The sequence below is a fragment of the Chanos chanos genome, chromosome 14 (assembly GCF_902362185.1).
Source record: "Chanos chanos chromosome 14, fChaCha1.1, whole genome shotgun sequence".
In the NCBI taxonomy this organism is placed as follows: Eukaryota; Metazoa; Chordata; class Actinopteri; order Gonorynchiformes; family Chanidae; genus Chanos; species Chanos chanos.
This window is the reverse complement of record NC_044508.1, coordinates 13,576,761-13,598,916: the sequence shown is the minus strand read 5'-3', so window position 1 is coordinate 13,598,916 and position 22,156 is coordinate 13,576,761. Positions and strand designations below refer to the sequence as shown.

General features: G+C 40.7%; 1 protein-coding gene across 1 annotated transcript in view; it reads left to right on the top strand.

The window, feature by feature from the left end:
* Positions 1–855: 855 nt before the first annotated feature.
* tmem131 (transmembrane protein 131) overlaps positions 856–22,156 on the top strand; it is a 32,905-nt gene continuing 11,604 nt past the window's right edge. Inside the window, exons 1-17 of the mRNA XM_030791060.1 lie at positions 856–976; positions 6,857–6,918; positions 7,858–7,898; positions 11,810–11,878; positions 13,225–13,345; positions 14,332–14,448; positions 14,650–14,772; positions 15,646–15,726; positions 16,018–16,168; positions 16,600–16,656; positions 16,897–16,958; positions 17,051–17,159; positions 18,664–18,772; positions 18,924–19,077; positions 19,359–19,529; positions 21,037–21,147; positions 21,520–21,654. Of these exons, the coding sequence (XP_030646920.1) occupies positions 856–976; positions 6,857–6,918; positions 7,858–7,898; positions 11,810–11,878; positions 13,225–13,345; positions 14,332–14,448; positions 14,650–14,772; positions 15,646–15,726; positions 16,018–16,168; positions 16,600–16,656; positions 16,897–16,958; positions 17,051–17,159; positions 18,664–18,772; positions 18,924–19,077; positions 19,359–19,529; positions 21,037–21,147; positions 21,520–21,654 (1,794 nt within the window). The remainder of the gene's footprint in view (positions 977–6,856; positions 6,919–7,857; positions 7,899–11,809; positions 11,879–13,224; positions 13,346–14,331; positions 14,449–14,649; positions 14,773–15,645; positions 15,727–16,017; positions 16,169–16,599; positions 16,657–16,896; positions 16,959–17,050; positions 17,160–18,663; positions 18,773–18,923; positions 19,078–19,358; positions 19,530–21,036; positions 21,148–21,519; positions 21,655–22,156) is intronic.

The window sequence follows — 22,156 nt, the reverse complement described above, 5'->3', positions numbered from 1 at the left end:
TAAAACAACTGGAAAATAAATAACAAAACATTAAAGAACAAAACAAAACAAAACAAAAAAGCAACAAACAACCAAACCAAACCAAACCCAAACAAAACAAAAAAAAAACGGTGGGCCTTTGTATATTTGTTGCTACTTTCAGGGTGTGATCTAAAGTGAAATGAATTCTTTTTCTACAAATAATTTCATTGGGTACAAAGGCATTCTAGATTTCATGAGCAGTAATAATGCATGCGATAACTGAAAATGCTAGAAGTGTCCCGGAATGAGGTTAATTTTTCTCACACGACCAAAATCCAGAAAATCGGGTGGCAACTGTATTCCTAACATACCATTCATATTTTTGCTAAAGGTATGGATGTTAAGAGTACTTTTCAGGGTAACAGTAATTTCAGAGAAACTGGCACACTAAAAGTACACCCACAGCAGCAGATGCTTTAGGAATATCTGTCATCTCAGCCACTTACTTTTAGTTGCTAGCTGTAATAGTAGTAAATCCTACATCGGAACGCTTGCTTATGTTGACATTAGTAACGGTTATGTTGCTATGTTCTCACCAGTTGAGTCACATGTTCTTTTTTGTAGAGCGATTCAGCTCCGCAGTGGAAATATACAAGCTTCATCAATGATAAAGTTATTCCAGTTATTCCAGACTTTTCCAGAATTATTCCATTTGGCTCTTGGCAATGATCTTTAAAACTATGCAATTTAGTGTCAAATCCAGAGTAGTCTTTTAGAATAAAATGTAAACTGGATAGTGCATACCAATAGTGCCCGCGTAGTGTCTCCCTTGAGTGAGCTGTTTATATCAGCATGCAAACAGTTGCTCCTACATACTCATACTGAAACAGCAGCATGGCGAGCAAGTACAGATCACAGAGTTTCCAACATCTAACAAGAACAAAATCAACATGCATTGGATTACTGCGGGTTTTATTTATTGCAATTATTCATATGGCACAAGCGAACAAACAAGGCAAGTATACAGCGTATATAGATATCACAGTGGTCTTTATTGGACGCGTTTTTCTGAAAGTCTTTGCCCGTGTGCCTGTCATATAGACAGTAAGCTATCGTGGATCATCATATCTTTCTTAAGTGGCTCTCAAACTGTTTGCTTGTCAAATAGCACTGTCTATAAGTGCTTTCAGAAAATGTACGAGTTCTAAGAATATTAGCGAATACATTAAAATAGTAACGAGTTTGCTGGTTCTGGCAAGACAACATTACGAGATAGGTTAGCTAGCGCTAGCTGGAGTTGGTGTTCTAGCCAGGAAGCTATTTGTCGTTGATGCTGCCAGCTCATAGGCTTGGTTATTAGCTAGCAAACGAAGCATAGCTTTCTCTGAAGGATACTTGACTAAAATAGAAAGTGTTCAAAGTGTTCTGACTTGGAGCTTACCATTCTTGCTTGTATGTGGTAGATAGGTATCGTTCCATTGGCAACAAATTGTTGACAACTTTTGTCATCTCCTGATTTCAGGACTAGCTATCATAGCTAATGTTAGCTTAGGTAGCCAAAAGGGTCTAGTTAGCAATCTGAACATAGCTCACTGACTGATGTCATCCGGCTTGGACTGTAATTAAATTAAAAGAATCATTGAATTAAATAAAATCTGTGTCTCTTCAGTCCAATCTCTGTCAGTATTTAGGGGAAATGCAAATGTGGAATTGTTATTTCAGCGAAGGAGGAAAGGTTGCTTTCGACTGTCTCACCTGTGTATTGGCTGCCAATTGACGCCTAGGTCTGGGTCTAGGCCTACGTTGTCAGCAATGACAAGTCAGCTAACAACAACTGGAGGTCACTTGACAACAAAAATAAAAGTTTGGCTTTTTGTGACCGTTGCTTTTAGTTGTATCGGACATAAGTCGAGTTGTCAGTAGATCGTATTTTTATTGCTGGCATGTGATGTAGTATCTCACTAGTTAAAAAATTCTAGAACATAGCTAACTTTATTAGTTAGCTATAGCCTTGGCCAGAAAGTTGGACAATTATTAATAGCCGTAGTATCAGCAAAAACCCTCAATCACGGTTAACTGACACAAGTCTTTAACGTGTCAACTGGCTAGCTATCCTATGCGTTTAGCATATCGTCTGAAATGGTTCTGATTATTGGGGTGGTTCGGTTCCAAAAGTTGTAATTTAACCCAACCTGTTTGAATTTAAGCGTTTTTATATGTCGAAAGAACATTCCTGACAGTAATACTTGTCTCCAGTGAGGACATTCAAATTACACTTATGTTACACATTATAAATTACCTCGGTTAACTTTCTGAAATTCGTGTTTTTATTTGATGTGGGAACCTATCTCCCCTTCACAGGTGAGCCGATATTCAGCGTTCGTTAGTGAAATGAGAATGCGCATCTGACCCGATGTCAGGTGTTTGAGATGTCAGATGAAAGCTCTCCACCTGGTTATTATTGCTCAGTAATTATCGAGTCTGTTGTTTTCAGGCATCATTGGACAGTAACAGTGGTAAGGAATTTCTTATTGCTCAAAAGTACACAAAATGGAAACTTTTGTAACCCTTTCTGGAGGTGTAATTTCAATTGATTTTTTTTGTCAGACACCTGAATCAAGTCAAATTTCCACAGGAGATGTCATGTCTTCAGCGTTTGTGTCTTTTTTATGATAAGACAGTCATTTAGAATCAGGGAGGGCATGTGATCTTTACCCTCATTGTGTATAGACTCTCTGCTATGGTGTGTTTTAACCCTCAAGGTTATTACTAGTAGGTGAAAAGAAGCCCAAATGTGTCCAAAGAACTGATGAGGTTCACTTGTATGATATTGCTGAAGCAGTACTGTTAGGTCTGTTCAAAAAGTTGTTTGTGAGCAAATCTGCTATAAGCACAAACTCATTAAGGATATAGCGGATTAGGCTAATGTTTGCGCTTAGTCACTGATCTAAACGGTGATACAGGAAGCTCATACAGTTTATATAGGAATGGTCTAATTTGAGGTAAAATACCAACACTCCTGGTTTGGGGAGTATTTTTAAGTTGTCAGTATGTACACGTCTTCTGTTAAAAGGACAATGAAAGGCACTGTGAAGCAGTAGCTGCCTTTAACAGCCCTAAAGCATTTTGCTACAAAGAGACCACAGTGAGGATGGTAGCAGATGAGCCAAATTGCCCTGTCTGTGCGACACATGAGAATTTTGAAGCTTTGCAGTTCTGACCTGTAAACTCACAATCTTCCTTAGGCTGTGTGAAGCTACGAATGGAACCTTCCATGTTGGCTGTTTTACAGGATAAGGACGCTGAATGTATGATCTATTTCTTGTTCACCAGTGTTTTTTTCTTAGGAACTGAGTCGACATATGAGTTGCATTGTTTCTTTTGAGCAGGAGTGTGACCTGGCAAAGAGGCATCTCTTATTGGTAATATGCAGTTTTGAAGAACAGGGGTGTGGGTGTGTGAAGTCTTGAAAGGAAGGGCTAGTGTAATTCATTTGAAATAGATGTTACAGTATGAGCTTACGCTGTCACTATAGACTCCTGCAGAGTCCACTAGTTTATCTGAAGCAGACATACCAGTTAACGTTGCTTTAATATCTTACCCCTGTAAGGAGCTGATAATATGTGTAATTTTTTTTTTTTTTTTAACCACCCTTGACATGTGTTGGTTTCTGTGTTCAGGAGATGTAGGCTTTGGTATGTTCTTGACAGGAGGAAAGGTAACTTGTCCCGAACTGAAAGCGAACAAGCTCTAGGCGTCTATCTTATCAGAGTGAACGCGGAGTGCTGATGATACTGAGTTTGTGACACATTCTGGGCCTTTTGTGTAATGTATTCTGTGTGATGTGTAATGATTTACTTTTAACCTTGTTTAAAGATTTTTGTGTCTCCTTGAGGAGACACAAGGAGAACAAGTTACCAAAACAAAAAGACAAAAAATAAAATAAGTAACAGACATATTAATTATGCAGTTATTAAGAGATGCAGTTAAGAGATAGGCATGACAAAGTTAGTTGCAGTTGCACTTAGTGCAGTTTTCTTCTATCGATACATAGGTTTTTGTAACAATAGGTAAAATTTATATATAGTGTATGAACATGAATTATTTCTCTCATACACATACAGTGATTACGAAAGATGCTACTGTGCAAATAATTTTTCTATCGCTCTCCCTCTCTCTCTCTCTCTCTCTGTATGTGTATATGGATGTATAGCACAAGACACCAGAATATATTAAATTGTTCTGGGGAGATCCAAATTTTTATAGTCCAGTTATAATATCCTTCAGAGATGTATGGCTTAATACTAAAATGATTTGTTGTTTTTAAGACTTAAAAATGCATATTGCTTTTATTAAAAACTAATTTAACGATATCTTGCTTTGAATTCCCATTCAACTGGAACCAAAGTTCAGAATGACAGAAATATCATTTGTATTGGCCCCTAGCGTTTTTCTTATCAAGTTTTAATGAATAGGTTTTACACACAGCAGTGCCCCTGGGCTTGGATTGAAGCAGGAAAAGAGATGATGCAGTATCTGTTTGCTGCATGTCTGTACTTTTTGACTGATAAACTCTTGTCATGTATGATAGCAAATATGTGTTCTCCACACCCCATAGTTTCTGTCTCTGTCTCTGTCCATGTCTCTCTCTCTGACTTCCTGCCTGATCCAAACTTGCGATATATATCTCCTTCATAGTATAGCTCTGGACACACTATGCCTGTATATTCAAATTCAAACATTGCACAGACATTGGTGGAAAACCCAGTGGTGGTGATATCCTCCTGTGTCTGAGTGACAGGTGTGTTTGGTGTTTGTGGGTTTTTTTTTTGAAAGTCTGTTTGATTGCAGAAGCTTTGGGAGGACGGCCCGTGCTGCACATGTGCATCGCTGATCTAAGCTTTTTTTTTTTTTTTTTTGTTAGCCAACTCCGACTGTTGCTTTAAATTCAAAATTCAAAATTCAAACCCACAAAAGGAGAGTGTTAGCACTTCAGTGCTATGAATTGTCATAACTTTAGAGGCACCTTCAAAAAAAAAAAAATTGTTTAAAAATCCCCCCTGTTTACATTAATGTCATCTGTCAGTTTATGCCTTTAGGGGCTGTCAAGTGAAGAAAAGACTCAGAAACTGATCAATCCAATGTTATGCAAGCCCTTTGTGTCTTGGTGAGAGTCAGGCACATAGTGTTCCTGCCCTGTTTTGTAGGGTTTTTTGGAAAGAGGAACTGTATGCACTGTTGTCATCAAAGCTCCTTACACCCCATGTAGGGGTGCCCTTGCTTGCAACATCCTATATGTTTAGACATGCAGACTGTTTCATGATTGATTGTGTGTAGTGTGCGTGTGTGTGTGGCTGCTTCTGCTGCAGAGAGAGCTTCAGAAAGGCTTTTTTTTTGTGTATGTCAACGTTAAGGGAGAGCTTCAGGACTCGTGTGTTCTTTTTGCCTACTCAGCAGCACCTGGTTTGTCTCTACAGGGGGTTAAAACAAAGCTTGACACCCTACAGACACACGACATACCTCACAGTCTGTACAAATTTGCATTGTCTTTGGGACTTGGTATTCTCTGGGGGTGTGGCAGCTGTAGTCGAGTTCAACTCGTAGCTCAGATCCACCCCCCCCCCCCCCCCCCCCCCAAAATAAAAAAAAGCAAAAAAAAAAGCATTTGAACAGATATGGGAATGTTTGAATGTTTAAGTAGCCTTTTTATATGAGAAATACGCACACTAGTATTGAAATGCTCTTCATTAATATGTAAAGAAGCACTGAAACAGGGCTAGACCCTGGTGAGTGGGATCTGTGTGTTTTTGTGATAAGCACAGGGTGCAGTTTGACCTGCCTCTGCCTGTATAAACTTCACTGCTGTTACTCCACACCGCTGGCTAAGAATAGCCAGGCAGAAAGCAGCAGCGGCAGCAGCAGCAGAACTGTGTGGGGTCTGTCTGAACCGTCAACAGCCTTCGTTTTTGTCTGGCTTTTCTTCTCTCCTCTTACAACTGCACACACACACACACACAAACAGCTAAATTGTGTCCACCGAACCAGCAAACCCACTCTCTAGCTCTCTTTAGTCAGCTCATCGACTAAGCTAAAAATGAAGAGCTTTAGGAGGTTTAGTGAAATCTGGTCTGAAGGTACATGGTTGAAAGAAATAAGGTGGAGTCGCGCTTGCCTCTCCAGCACCGGAGATGCAAAAGTGTGACTTGTTTCTAACCTTTGGTGTAGTGTTTTGGGGATGGCACTTTGTCATAAAAGTTAGTGTCAGTTTATTTGAGGATAATGACTGAGGTAAACCTTTATTGCATGAATTAGTGAAAAGCGTGTTAAACAGGCTTGAAGTGTTCTAGAGGATTTTGTGAGGATTTTGTTTTCTTTAAGTATAGTTTAAGATATTGGTGTATGTCCGGCATCTTAAAATAGTATGATAGCGTTTTGTGCTGCACGCTGCAGCCAAGGTGCGAACTTCTCTTCGTTTCAAATTTTGTCTGACGACCACATCCCTTGCAGCCAGCATTTTCTGTTTCTACTTTTTTTTTTCCCTGACCCTCTAGAAATAGCTTTAGTATCACCAAAAAGATGTGTCTTAAAAAAAAACCCTCCACCAAACTACGGCGTACTGCATATTACAGCGAAATTTCCCTGTTCCTCGTGTATCAGTAATTACGAGCCAACCTTTTTTTTTTTTTGTCTGGCAGCAGAGAGACAGATCGAATGAGTCCGGAGATGCCCCCCCTGGGTGCCCTCTGTCCTCTGCCTATTGTGTTGCCTGATGGGTAATGATGTCTGAACGTGATAAAAGTGGTGTTGGCACTCGCACAGACACCCAATCCTCATGAGAATTTTCTCTCCTTCTTCCTCTCACTTTGTCTCTCTCTCTCTCTCTCTCTCTCCACAGCTTTCATCCAGTCAGACACCATCCTTGAAGTCTTACACTTTGGGGAAGGAAGTCTCTTGCAGGTAAAACTTAGACCTCAGTTTTTCCATCCATCTTTGTATTTATCCCTAGTCAACACTTTAGTGCCTAACTTAACTTGGGAGTGAACCTAATAACCAACCCTACAGTTGCGTGGACTGAAGGCCATGCTGGTATTTGATGTTAATACACAGCTCTGGTAGCACCGTGTTGCTTGTGTTCATGGTGCAAAGGGCTATGGAGAAATATAAAGGATTATATTTAGAACAGGCTATGTTGCCATCAGGAGTTTGGACTTGGCGGGAGCTTGGGCTAATTTAAGCCTCACAGAGCTGAGACTCTCTCGGGAAGGCTCCAAGACGCACAACTCAGCTCAGTTAGCATCCTGATCTTAAACTACAACACACACACACACACACAAACACAGGTGAAAAAACCACACTCATATACACACTCCACTGTGAGACGATCTGTTAATACACACAAACACCTTGCTGCTTATGAAGAGCGATGCCAACTTTTGGCGATTCACAGTCTGATCAGGCTTAAAATCTGGTCTTCCTCTCAAAGTTGCTCATGTGTGTTCGTGTGTGTGTGTGGACACGCATGATTCCCCTTCTTCATTCAGAAGAAAATTCAGTAGAATGCTGAAGCTCACTGACTTTCTAAAATAAACTGTTATCTCTGTCTCTCTCTCTCTCTCTCTCTCTCTCTCTCTCTCTCTCTATTTTTTTTTGTTAGCTTACTGTCTGTGTTTGCAACACTTCTCCTGTTTGTTCTGAGGAAAATTCAATATAATGCTTAAGCTCTTTGACTGTCATCTCTCTTTTCTTGCTTACTCTCTGTGTTTGCTACACTCAAGTGTTTAAGAATTTCAGAAGAATTTCATAACTTCATTAGTATTCACAGACTCGCAGACATTCTATACCGTATTGGAAAATGAAATGTTTCTAATTTTGTAATATTTTTCTTCCCTCTAACAGACAGAGTCTGATATTGACCTTAGCTCATATCATCAAAAAAGGTAAGATTTTATCTCAAAATTCTTTTATCTCCTCCCTAACGTCCTCCTAAAATCAGATTTCCTGCCCTCAATTACGGCTCCACGGCTGCAGAGTATTCCCAGCATGTGGTTTTTATTAGGCTAACCCCATGTACTTCATTTGTGTCTTTACACGACATGCAAAATTAGATCCATACAAGGGAAGACTGCATTTTTTTACCATCACAAAAACAACACAAATAGCGCTAGTTTAGCAGACTTGTTTATCTGAAAATGACGCAGGTCTTAAATTTGCGCTGCGTGTTTAACCCTTGACTCATTTTGCTTGTTCTGGTCACGGTGTGAATCCACTGTTCTCAGTCATGCTCATGTACAGTAGACAATCTCCTGCTTCAGCCTCTCCAGCTTTATTTATTCCAAACCTCCGCCTCACAAATCCATATTCTGACACAACTGCGATTTTTATCGTTCCTCCTCTTGACCAGCGTTGACTTTTAACAGCGCGCTGGCAGAACTGGTCCGGCTGACCAGAGGGTCTGGTTTCATTCAGTACTCTCCCTGGAATCCTCTAGGATTTTTCGCCGTGTTTACTCTCTCTCTCTCTCTCTCCCAGCTGCCGCTCTTTATTTGTCTAATCACAGCCTGAAAGGCCCGGTGCTGAAGCCATGATAAGATTTGAGAGTGTTTTGAGCTGAAGAAAAGCACACAAACAGATAGATTGGAAGGTAATTGAGGAAAACTTGGGGAAGCCCTGCAATGGATAGAACAGAGAGACCAACGTGTGTTGTTAACATGTTTTTTGGGGTTTTTTTGAAGAGGTCTTGCTTCAGAGAGTGTGTGTGTGTGAGTGTGTGAGTGTGTGAGTGTGTGTGAGTGTGTGAGTGTGTGTGAGTGTGTGTGAGTGTGTGTGAGTGTGTGAGTATGTGTGAGTGTGTGTGTATGTGTGAGTGTGTGAGTTTGTGTATGTGTGTGAGTGTGTGTGCGTGTGAGTGTGTGTGCGTGTGAGTGTGTGTGATTGTGTGAGTGTGTGTGCGTGTGAGTGTGTGTGTTTGTAACTGCAGAACGTGACGCGGCGTGTAAGCGGAGACACTGTGTGTGTAAAATAAGACTGAGAAGAGGAGGGGAAGACAATGGTGTCTCTCCGACATGGGTTATTCCATGAACCGGCGCAGAGAACATGAGAGCGTGTTGACGAGAGCCTTATCAGGGAGTGAGATCTTGCTCTTGCTTTCTGTTTTTCTCTGTCTCTCTTTCCCCCTCTCTCCTTTTCTCTCTCTGCCTCTCTCTCTTTCCCCTTCTTTCCCTCTCTCCCTCTATTATTTCGAACTTGTTTAAAATTCCTCTGTCCTAACAACTCTTGTTCACCGTGGCTCCTGTTAATGAACTGCACCAATAAAAGTAGTCCAGGTCAGGACAGGCTGAGCTACGCTGTCATAAACACATGCGCTGGCCTCTTATAATTGGCTGGCACTTTCCTGGGGTTTGTGCAAATGGGTGGAGTCATGAGAAGGGCAACGCCCAGGGTGGAGGTGTTTGGGGAAATAGAGGAACACCATCAATACCTTAAAGTATGTGAGGGCGAAGCCTCCATAATAGTCTTTTCATATAACTAGCAGTGAAAATACCACTTAATTGTATCGAGGATATTAATCAATTACAATGAACACAACTGCTCTCATTCGTTATGGCTAGTTCTCCATGATGTTGACTCATCTGATAAACACTTTTTTATTTACCCGATATTGTTGTCATTTACATTCTCAAAACTTGATTCACTGGATCCACACCTGGCTCGAAATATCAGACCGGAAGCTGTCTTTGTTCTGGTGGACAGAGACAGAGTGTGTTGGCTGCTTGCTGTGAATTTCCAGTCTGTACTGAACTTTGTGTCTGTTGATGGTGTGAGAGTTTTTTTTTTTTTTTTTTAAATGATAGAGAGCCCAGCACACTGTCTGTCTGCTTGGTTGGTTGGTTGATACACACACACACACACAGGAGAATGGCTCAACGTTTGGGAAGTGGTTTTGTGCTTTTTCGACTGCTTCAGTACCTCGGCGCTCTTCCCTTGTCTCTCATTGGTTAAAGTCATCATATCGCTAATCATTCGATCTCATCTCTATCCCATCTTTTTTTGTTTTTGTTTTTCCAGTTCCTGCCGTCTCACAAACTTACAGTCTCTCTCTCTCTCTCCTCTCTTTTTTCTGTGGATGTTCACACAGTATCTGTTTGCTAGAGGAACAGTTATTGTGTAACTTGTCAAGACGCTCAAAAAACTGTTTTACACACACTAGAATAGGGGAATGAAAACCACAAGTAGAGTATTCTTGATTACTGGTTGAATGTGTGAATGATTGATATTGGTTAGAGGTTAACAAATAACTGATAAGGGGTATTTAGTGTTTGGCCTTAAGTGAGAGACATTTGGTTTGGCGACTTTTTCTACACAAAGCCAAAGGACACATCGACCCTGTAGTGAGACAGCAGAGAGACAGAAAGCTCCACACAAACACAGAGGAGCTAGACCTGCCCTCTTACGACTGTCCACAACCACAGAGTTCAAGCTTGGCTATCATGTCTACGTCAAACACTCTTTCGTTCAGGCAAACTGAGTCGGAGTCGGAGTTTGTGACTGTCTGAAGAAGTTTAGGAAACTCTGATTCGCTCAAGTGACAGGACGCTTCCAGTCCGACAGACAGAGACTGTTTAGTCCATCTGCTCATTTATGGCGCGTTCCAAAGCCTCCTGATTTGCCCCGGGATATTTTGAAGAACAAAAATGTTTCAAAAGCGTTCAGAATGCTGAAAACACTCCACCTCTCAAACGCCGTGTTTTCTTGGTGGAGATGACTCGTATTTGCTGTATTGTCTAGTAACATTATTTCATTTTTTTTTGTTCCCTTTTATATGCCATGCTTGAGTTTATTCATTAAGCTGTAAATCTAGTTTTGTTAGCTGACTTGCGCGGTAAAAAAGACAATTACACCTACCCCAGTGTGCTCTCCTTTGACACAATTCTTAGCTGAATATCTGAATTGGTGAAATAGATCTTGGGTGAATGGTTTGACCTTGAAGGTAATTAGGTGTGGACCACAATGGCGCGTGTCGTTAATCTGCATGGAAACCATGGTTGTAGCATTGAATCTTCAAAGTCTCGGCACCTGCATAGCACTTACCAACTCAACTTTGGACCTGAGCTCGTTGCCTGATTTGTTTGTGAATGAGCTTAAAACATCCATTTGACAGAGCCTATAGCGTCTCTTTAACATGGCAAAGGACAAATCTCCCCCATTGGAGTGTTATCTGGTTTATATTGACAGTCATTTATGGTTTGAGTTTGGTTTAGTTTGATAACGTTTTAATGTTTAACATGGACTCATGTGAGAGCACTATGTAAATGGTGCCAACATGATTTGTATGGAAAAACATGGGGTAGGGTGCCTGCCTGCACGAATGCGTATTTAGAGTTGGATCTTTTGCATAACTTTTGTTGGAGTCTTGTGCTTGTCTTCCTGGAGATCGCTCATGAACGCTTACCTGCCTGTTTAAACACCTGCTGTCAGACAGGTTTGGTGGGTTAGTCCTCAGACACACACACACACACACACTTGCGAACATGCATACTGAGCTCTCACACCTGTGAAACCAAGGCGTATTTGATAAAGACACCATTATTATGGTGCCAGTCCCCACTTCTTTTTAAGTCTGTTCTTTGTGGTAAGGAGAAACATAAACAGAACAGTCATAGCGGTGATAGAGTTTAACTGACATATTTTCTCGGTATTGTGCACGTGTGTGTGTGTGTGTGTGTGTGTGTGTGTGCGTGGTGATTTTTCTGAGTCTTTGTTTTTCTCTCTCTCCCTCTCTCTCTCCCTCCCTCTCTCTCTCTCTCTCTCTCTCTCTCTCTCTCTCTCTCTCTCTCTCTCCCCATCCCAGTGCATCCCCACAGAGAGGGAACAGTAGACCCATACGCTTTGAGCCTCCAATGCTGGATTTTCATGAACAGTAAGTATCCTTTGCTTTACCACTGCTCCAAACTACCTACATGTTCCTCAGTCTTACTGACATGCACCTCAGCCGAACCGCCACTTCAAAATACCACATGTCTGTAAATCTCTGAAGGCTTCTGTTGAATAAGCAACACCTTTCTCCCTCACAGTTTCTGTTTGAACTTGCTGTACCTTTGTGCATTCTCAAGTGCTGTGTGACTTGGTGCTCTGTCAGACCAGAACATAGTGGGAAGTGTCAGATTCTAGTTGAAGCAGATCTTCTCTGAGTCACAGGTTGCATGCAGTTTTGCTGACCAAATCGTGCTCTATTTCATCCAGCTGATAAAAATCTTTTAAACTCTTATTTCCTGTTGCATTTGCTTAAGATCACATAACTGCAAGGCTTACCGCAGATGTTTGAGATGAGGGAAAGAGATGTTGAGCAATTTATACCCCTTTAAAATCTTTTCGTAAATCTGAGTGTACCAGTGGTATTTGTCCTGTTTGCGTTCCTGTCAAACAAGCAGTACTTTAAGATTGCTGCACGGTGTAACCCCAAGCCCAAGGCCATGCATATCTCTGCTCTCTCTCTCTCTCTCTCTCTCTCTCTCTCTCTCTCTCTCTCTCTCTCTCTGTGTATATGAGTGTGAGATTTGAGGAGGAAAGACATGAGTGAGAGACACTTAGGTTGATGCTAACTCCTGATCTGATGTGTGTTCGCAGCGTGTCTTTGTAGGAAACTCTATAGCAGAGCAGAGCTAGATAACAGGTTTACAGGATGACTCTCCAGAGGTTTTTTCAGCTTCACTGTTGAAAAGCCTAAAACTGGCCTGCTCAAATTAGCTCATTTCCACTCTCTGCTGGGTAGCAGCTTGCCACACTGCCGTCGTTCTGCTCTGCAAAGTGTTTATTAGTCATATCTGCTGATTTCAGTTCCTTGTTGGGGATTAGTGTGTCATATTAACTAATTTCAGCCTGCTGTTGGAGATTATTAAATTAACAGCTCATTTCCAAATCCCTGTTGGTATTAGTTTGTCAGATAGCAAATTTAGAAGTTTAGCTTATTGTTTGTACCAAATGTTTGTGCTGATGTATTCAATAAATTTGATTCAAAGTCAACTTGTGTGTATATATTACATATACGCACACAGATACATTTATATTTACATACGTACATATGCGTACAAATACATGTATATATGTGTGTGTGTGTGAGAGAGATTACAACCAGTATAGAAGGGTGTGAACATTAAGTAATCTTACAATTTCCCTATCTGCATAAACATAAACAATGTTTCTTTTCTAGTTCTGTCACCTGATTGTGAAAAAATAAGTATAAACTCATGTTGTTTTTATTTGCAGGCCAGTTGGGATGCCAAAAATGGAAAAAGTTTACTTACACAATCCCAGTACAGAAGAAATTAGTTTAATTTCAATATCAGCAACTACAGCACATTTTCATGCATCATTTTTTCAGAATAGGGTAAGTATATGTGTATATATATGTGTGTGTGTGTGTGTGTGTGTGTGTGTGTGTGTTTACAGATATTTATAATATTTAAAAGGCTGAAATATTCTAAACCATAACCATTTCAATGTTTAGCATAAAGAGTAGGCAATAACAGTGCAAATGTAATGCCCAAAATAGTTGCATGTGAAGGCTTTGAGCAAAAGGGTTAGTGCCAGTTTCCTGTCAAAAGGATGAAAAAAAAAACATTCACTTCCTCTAGGGCAGCTGCAAAGCCTTTGCCTTTTTGAAATGCATGACTCTTGACCAAGCGTTGCAAAGATGTTTCATAAGTGTTACCGAGACGTCTTCTTTGTCTGAACTATCTCTGCCGGTGACTGAAAGGACTTTGAAGTGTAGAGAATTGAAAATTTGATTTACTTAATCCTAATGTGCACTGAAGAATAGCTGTAAGTACTTTACACAAACACACGCACACACACACACACACACACACATACACAGTGGTTTCTCTAAATGTCTAACCAAAGCAGGCGTATTTGTGCGCGCACACACGCGCACACACGCGCACACGAAGGAGCTCATGCTCAAGACCGTTGTAAATTAAAGCCGTCACACCTGTTCTTGACGCCTTGTGTAAATCACACACTCCTCTCACCCCTTTGGGGCCTTTGGAGTCTTCATTTAGTCAGGCCAGAGGTCACCCCCCAACCCCCCCCCCCCCCCCGGCCCCTCCGTGGTCACCCAAACACATTCACCTCAGACAAGTCTTTCACTTCTTCGCTCCTTCACCTTTGGCTGACTAAAAATGGCTTTTATTCATAATGCAGAAGAGCAGTGTTGTTGTTCTTGTTGTTTGTGTGTAATGCTTTATCAAATTCTGATATAATTATGTTTATAATATTTGAGTCTTGTGAAATCAAAGGCTTGAGCTCTTGCCAGTTTTTTATGTTTATTTTTTTTTATTGATGTTTATTTGACCTCTTTTTCCCCTCCCCCAGATAATTCCACCAGGAGGGAACACCTCTTTTGATGTGGTGTTTCTAGCGCGAGTAGTAGGCAATGTAGAAAATACTTTATTTATTAATACATCACACCACGGAGTGTTTACATACCAGGTAGGTTCACATATAATATTCATACATTCAGAAACACTCACATATAACATAAATACTTCTTTCCCACATTACAGATATAATCACACATAATATGCAGTATATATGATATCTCACAGCCTCAGCTGAAAGCATATGATGTCACTGCGTCTGTGTGTGTCTGTGTGTGTCTGTGTGTGTCTGTGTGTGTGCGTGTTTCTCCAGGTATTTGGTGTGGGCATCCCAAACCCCTACAGACTACGGCCCTTCATTGGGGCAAGAGTTCCAGTCAACAGTAGTTTTTCTCCACTCATAAATATTCACAATCCTCACAGTGAACCACTGCAGGTGAGCGCTGAGCCTCTGGGACCTTTAACAGACTCGCACTCGGGCGCTGTGTCATGCCCATGACTGGAGCCTTTTGCAGATTCTTCACATGACTGAATTGGAAGGGTTCTGAGACATTTTTTTTCGCTCTGTTGAATTATAGAAAGGGAAGTTCATCTTTGGCTTACTAATGGGCCCTTTTTGGCAGTGAGCTCCCAGTATCTGAGTTGTCAGCTTGATTTTCCAGATATTTCATTTCAGTAGGCTAATATTGACACGTGTTTTTTTTTTTTGCCTTTTACATTTTGATAGCAAGACTATCAAATGGTGACTTACGCGGGATGAGAAGGCAAAAAATTATCTTCAAATTAAAGACTGATTGGCAAAGATGTCAGCTTCCTGTGAGAACAAATAAGAACGTTCTCAACGAACCATCACGTCACCATGCAAATTTTACGGCAGATGAAAGGGGCCCTTGTTTGTTTTGTGATGTATTTGACAGTTTTAAGAAGAATCACAAATTTGAAAATTCGAGTACTCAGCATGTAGTGTTCGCTATAGCATGGCGTCTGCGTTGTTTTGTGAAGGAAATACAAAAAACTTGAGTCCAAGTGTGTCATGGGAGAACTGTCAGAGGTAACAGCCAGTACCAGCTTAAGGGCTGTAACAATGAAATAGATTACAAAAGATGAACGTCCCCTTTAAGTAAATAGACTTTAAGATGATATTTGAGGAATTCAGTTACAGATATTTTTTTCCACCTTTGTTTAGGCATTGAGTTTATGTGGTTTGGTTAATGATTGTATGGCTGAAAGGAATTCATATTTGAGGTGTGTGAAACTGCTGTGTAGGTGTGAACATACAAAGGGATGTGTATGGATGTTTTCTTCCCAGGTTGTGGAGATGTACTCCAGTGGAGGAGACCTGCACTTAGAACTGCCCACTGGACAACAGGGAGGAACCAAAAAATTATGGGTGAGCATTGACTCGCTCTACAGTCGAATACTTTCGGCCTTGCCGTGCAGCAAATACGTGAAACTATTAAAAACAGGTTATTTTCTGCTATTTTCTGAAAGGATCATTGGTTTTTGTTTGTTTGGTTGTTTTTGTTTTGTTTTTTACTTATGTACCTGCAGCACGATGTTCTTTTAGTAACGAGCCGTTGTACTTTTTTGTTTTTCTCTCATCCATCATCTATCAATCTGTCTCTCTCCCCGCGCCTGTTCCCTCCCTCTTCCTCCCTCCCTTTTTTTTGAATCTCTCCAGGAGATCCCTCCATTCGAGACAAAGGGGGTGATGAGGGCCAGCTTCTCCTCGCGAGACGCAGACAACCACACAGCCTTCATCAGGATCAAAACCAATGCCTCCAACGAGGACGAGTTCATCATCCTCCCAGTGGAGGTGGAGGTCACATCAGGTCAGTCTCTCCTCCTCCTCCTCCTCCTCCTCCTCCTCCTCCTCCTCCTCACGACACACACAGCCACCGAGAGACCTAAGAACTGCTCTGAGATCAGTAAAAGTAGTCTGTCACTTCACGGTAACACCTACAGCAATCTACGAGCGCAGTCGAAGTGTCCTAGAACTTGTGACAGCGAGATATCTGACGTGTGCAAAACTGAAAAGTGGTCATGACACTGTCTGCTTATTGCACAATGTTATTTGTGTGAAATGAGCTGCCTTTAATAGTTTTTTTTTTTTTTTTTTTTTTATACAAGAGTTACCATATCCACAGGCATTGATGACTTCAGCCAGATGTTTTTCTAATGGAGCACAGATGTTAGAGTTGTTTGGATCTGGGTCCTACTGTTCCTAATTTTCTTTTATTCATTTGTTTTTTTGGGTCTTTAGCACCTGGTATATATTCCTCCACGGAGATGCTGGACTTTGGTACGCTTCGATCTCAAGGTGGGTTATGTGGATTGCACTCTATTTGAGGTTCAGTACTGCTTCATAAGCCCCGCATTGAAGCACGTATGAAAATGGCAAAACATAATAGTCTGTCTCTAACAATCTGTTTAGACTCTGAGAGGGTTTAGAGTTGAGCCTAGTAGATATAAAAAAAAATTAAAAAGTTGCCAATGCAATTTTTTTTTTTCTTTAGTTTGTGTGTTTTTTTGACTCTTTGGCACTCAATGTGTTTTACAGATCAGCCAAAACAGCTGAACTTACATCTTCTAAATTCAGGAACAAAAGATGTTTCAATCATGGTAAAGTATTTTTGTCTCGCTGTCTTAAAATACCTTAGTGCACTGTTATGGTTTTTCTGATGTGTGTTTGTGTGTGTGTGTGTGTTTGGCAGAGTGTAAGACCAACACCGTCAAATGAAGCCATAACAGTGGGCTTCAAACAGATCACGTTAAAGGCAGGAGAGAGTCGCTATACCAAAGTGGCTAGTATTCGTTTTGATGGTAAGCTTGACCACTTATCAGAAGAAACGCACACCCTGTTTCAACTGCTGCATTCACCTGGGGTTAAAATGTTTGCTGTTGTAATCAAGTTTAACTTAATCCGATTTCAGAGCAGAGGTTGGAAAGTACTGAGTTCACTTGATTCAAATACATGAGTTTTGTCTCAGATATTTTATTCAGTTATTTGGTTAAAAAAAGAATAAGAAGCTCAGTGAGCCAACCTTCAGCCTTTAGATTAAAGTGAAAATTACAGTCTTACAGTAACTAACTAAACCAAAGAGAGTTCTCCCTTTGACATATGAGTTCTTTATAAACCTTAATTAGCACTTCTTGGTGCATCAGAATGTTTGTCTTACAAAGACAGTTGCATTATTGGTTTATTTTTCTCCATTTTTCCATAACAACCCAAGATACCCTCAAAACCACAGTGATTTGCCTGAATGTTAGCAGTCTTCACCAAATCAACGGCGATTTTTAAAGTAAACATTTTTTTTAACTGTCAGAAGAGTATTAAAAAAAAATATCTGGCTTCAGCCAGTTCCTCTTGATCGACGTGTAATGAGACTATTCTCCTTTATTCTCACAGGACAAAACACTTAGTGCTTTTTATGACCGGCCGTTCAGCTATTTTCACTCAGTCAGTCACATATAGATATTACTTACTAAGTATTCAAATGTCAACAGCGGCAACAACAACAACAACAAAAAACTATATCAGAAAAATGGCACCGACAATGTAATTACGAGGAGGCAATTGTCAAAATGATTTCATATGTCAAACATGCTGAACTTCCTGAACTGAGATCTACGTGTTGACCTTTGAATTATTTTTGCTTTATGGTTCTACACTACCTCAGTGATTATTTCAGCACAGAGCTGCTTTGAGTGCACTGCTGTGAATGCGGCTGTCGTAAACGGATTAGATTATCTGATTAATGTACTTTTAAAAGGAAAACGAAAGGAGCGCAAGGAAGAATTGATTAATGGTCAAAATGTTTATTTTGTTATTTGTGCTTGAGAGATACAAGAGAGCAAATACGCAGTTCAAGCTTTGGTGAAAAGGACTAGAAACTTCTTTTGACCTCGGTTGGTTTTTCATTAGCTGTTTATACGATGAATTGTTTTGCCAATATTTTTGCATGTCATTTTCTTACACCCGTTAGTTTACTGATGATCCAATGATTGTTGTGTAACTGATGGGAACAATAGTGAAATGAGAGATACACACCTGTCTGAATCCCTATCACCAAGAAGTGCCATCTGGCTTTTCACAGAGAAGATGCTCATTTTGCCTGTTTGTTTGGGTTATCATCCCTCTTTCTGAAGACAGTTCAAAGCTGTTATGCCATATGTCCATTCTTTTTCCAGGCAGAATGTGTATTAGTTTCCCCTTTTAAAGCAAAGCTGACACTGATGCTTTTTGGAACTCTAGTCTGTTTTTTTTTTATACCTGAGTATATATTCTTTTTTTTGTTTTGTTTTCTTTTCTTTTCTTTTCTTTTAGCTTCGAAAGCACGAAGACCATATCAGTTTTCTGGAAAAATAACAGTAAAAGCGAAAGAGAAAAGTTATTCAAAACTTGAAATCCCTTACCAAGCCGAAGTTTTAGAGGGGTAAGACTTTTGATTTTATTCCACTACACATAAATGGAAACACCTCATATTTACTCTTTTATTTACTTATTTTTTTTGTTGTTTATGTGGTGGAGCAGGCTACAAACGGTCAAACAGAACTGGTTTAAACACGGTTATGTGTCTGTTTTAGGTATCTGGGCTTCGACCACACAGCCACTCTGTTCCATATCAGAGACAGTCCAGTGGATCCAGTGGACAGGCCCATTTTCCTCACCAACACGTTTAGCTTTTCAATCCATGTTCACAACGTCTCCCTGGCAGACGACGCCAAAACCATGTTTACGGTGAATGGGAACTCCTTTGTTTTCAGGCGTAGCCATGTTTCCGCTTTACTATAGTCAAGAGAGATATTGAAGATGTTGCAAGCTAACCGAGTCACCTGTAGGTTATCTTTGCTCACTGGGTGTGGCTTTATCTATTTGTTTAATTATTGATGATCCTGGGAGCGGTTCTTTTTTGTTATGACTTTGGCGGCACCAACGAGGCTGCTATGATTTACACCTTTTCCAGAGAAACTGGTATTACACAGAACTGAAGTGGCTTTTCTGTTTAATGTGTCCCGTAGGTGCATAATTTCAGCGCGCCCATCCTGATCCCTCCACACGAATCTCGTTACATGTTTTCCCTGCTCTTCCGCCCAGTGCGGCCCTCCATCCACATCGACAGTAACATCCTCCTCGTAACCAACGCCTCCAAATTCCACCTTCCTGTCCGAGCATACACCGGCTTCCTCGAGGTAAAGCGTGCTTAACCTTACATGCTACTCTTAGTGTCTTTTCCGGGAGGTTCTGCAGCTTTATAAAGAATTGCTTGGCAGTCCTATTCGCTATGGCATCTTACCGTTGACATATAGTGGATTCCGGGATGGGTTCTCTGGCCCAGCTTTGACGTAAATGTAACAGTCATGAAAGGCCGTCCATTCTAAAATTTCTGGAGATGGATCCTGGTTTGGGATTAAGTTAGGAGAGCCAGTTAGCTCTTATGTTGGCAGACTTTTTGCTGTTGGTTTTTGCTATGCAAGGTCTAGAGGAGGCCCTGAATATCAGATTAAACTGTATTAGATTAGGGATGGAACAGCATCCTTGCACAAGGGTGGCGCTCCAAAATTGAATAGTGACTATGCTGATTTAGGCAAACATGCACTTTTGTGAGGTACACAGAGAAGTAACAGTGTAATATGAAAAACTGAAACCGAATACTAGAAACCTGTACCCGGCCCTCTCTCATTGTATCCTGCCAAAGCGAACCTCTTGTAGCACTCAACCAAATTAAAACAACACCTACTGCTGTAATCTCTCATATCTTCAAAACATTGTACGAACCGTTGTTGGTGCGCCATGCTGTAATACTGGTCGTAAGTATTAGCTAGCAGCCTTTTACCGCGATCTACTTCGACTAGTCCGGGAAAGTGGAGTTGCAGATGAAATTAACCTTGTGAAACGTTTACAGTCGATATCCCCGTTTTTTTATATTGATTAGCGTCATGCAGAGTACAAAGACAAAGGCTATCGATCAGGTGTTTTTGGAATGATCAGTCACTGGTTGGATGAACAGAGCACACATCCTGCCAAGGAGAGGAGTGTCACCCGTCTAGTCAAACCAAACCGCCTTTTTATTGATTAACCTGTAATGCAAACACGTTCAGTCATCATTACTCCGAAGTCATTACCCTCCGTCTTATTTACCTGCTTAGCTTATCACAGACTGTTAGATGACTGCTATTTATCAAAATGAGAAGGTTGTATTAGAAATTGATGGCTGTACAGAACGGTTTCTTTCATTTTTGGCGTGAATTATTGTACATATTTCCTTAGAGACATTTTATTTGTTTTTATGCCAGTATGCGACTTGTTTTGCATATATATCAGATCAACAAATGAGAGAGAGTAGAGGCTTCCATCATTTCATGTAGTCAGTGTTTTACTGTTCTGTTCACCATTGTTTGCATTGAAACAACTTACTAATGCCCTAATATTACCCTAAAACGGAATTGGCAAATAATTAGCCAGTTGGTGATGAGTCATATCTGTGAATAAACAATCATACTTTTACTCACGCCAGAAGCTTCAAATCTCAGTTAATGTGTTGGTGATTTGAAAATTGAGTCACTTCCAACATACTGTAGTCATGCTTAAGGTATTTAGCCTGAAAGGTGACCTGTGTGTGCACAATCACATTCATCATGATGACTAAATTCACAGTAATGAATCTGAGTCACTGTGTTTGTCTGCTGTTACTTTTAGCCGATGGTTTTACCGCCCAGTCCGAAGGAGCACACGCTGGACTTTGGGGTTCTCAGTGCCACAGACTCCAGCAGTCTGGTGTTTGTACTGGTTAACAGCAACCCCATAGAGGTAGGCGTAGCACATACACACACACACACACACACACACACACACCGCACTTGCCCTGCGATGACATGCTATACAAATAAGGCAAACAAACTTTCATTTATGCGTATTTCTAGATTAATTTAGCAAATATTATAAGATTAATACATATAAGTACAGTCACATCTGTGATGCCAAGAGACTGCACTTTTGCTCACTGTACACACATTTTTTAAAGAGATCCATTCTTAGTAACCACATGACAAAGCAGGCTGGCAACATGAGGTAGCAAATAAATAGCAAAACCCCCCACCCTCCCCCCGCCCAAAGAAAAGGAGAAAATGAGACCATAATGAAGTAGAGGTGTTTGAGCGCTGTATCTGTGAACCTCCACAGCTGGAGATAAAGTCGTGGTTGGTGACAGGAGACAGTCTGAGTATGGAACATCTGAGAACAGAACAGGGGAACAAGACATCAGCACTGGAACGCATGGCAGATTTACACAACGCCTCATCTGTCCATTATAAAAGTGTAAGACACTCCACACACAGCTCTTTTATCTCTCGCCTCAGTTTTGTTGTCTGTCCACGGTAAACTGTGTTATGAATGTATTAATTATGAATATGTTGTTCAGTGCCAGAACGTTGCTAGCGGTGCCGTGCGGGCATAACTTGTTTACATTTGGGATTTCGGTTGTCTGAAGAACGACCTTGCTGAGAACGCTTTGATAAATGTAAATCTGGGTTAGATATCTCCTGACCTGATTTTTTTTTTCTTTTCTTTTTTTTTTCCCCCCCTCTCATTGCAAAAGTTTAGAGCTTTGAGACAACCACGGCTTTCTTCTGTACTAACTCTTGGCACAAAGTTAGAGCCGTTTTATTTTTATTCGTTAAGCTCTGATCCATACCAAGCTACTTATCCGTTTTTTTTTTTTTTTCTTCGCTCTATCACAGTAACCTTTCCTCAAACAGTGAACTGGAGGCCTAAAGCTTGTCTCCTCCCACCCTCTTTAACTCCGCCCACCCCCTTTAAC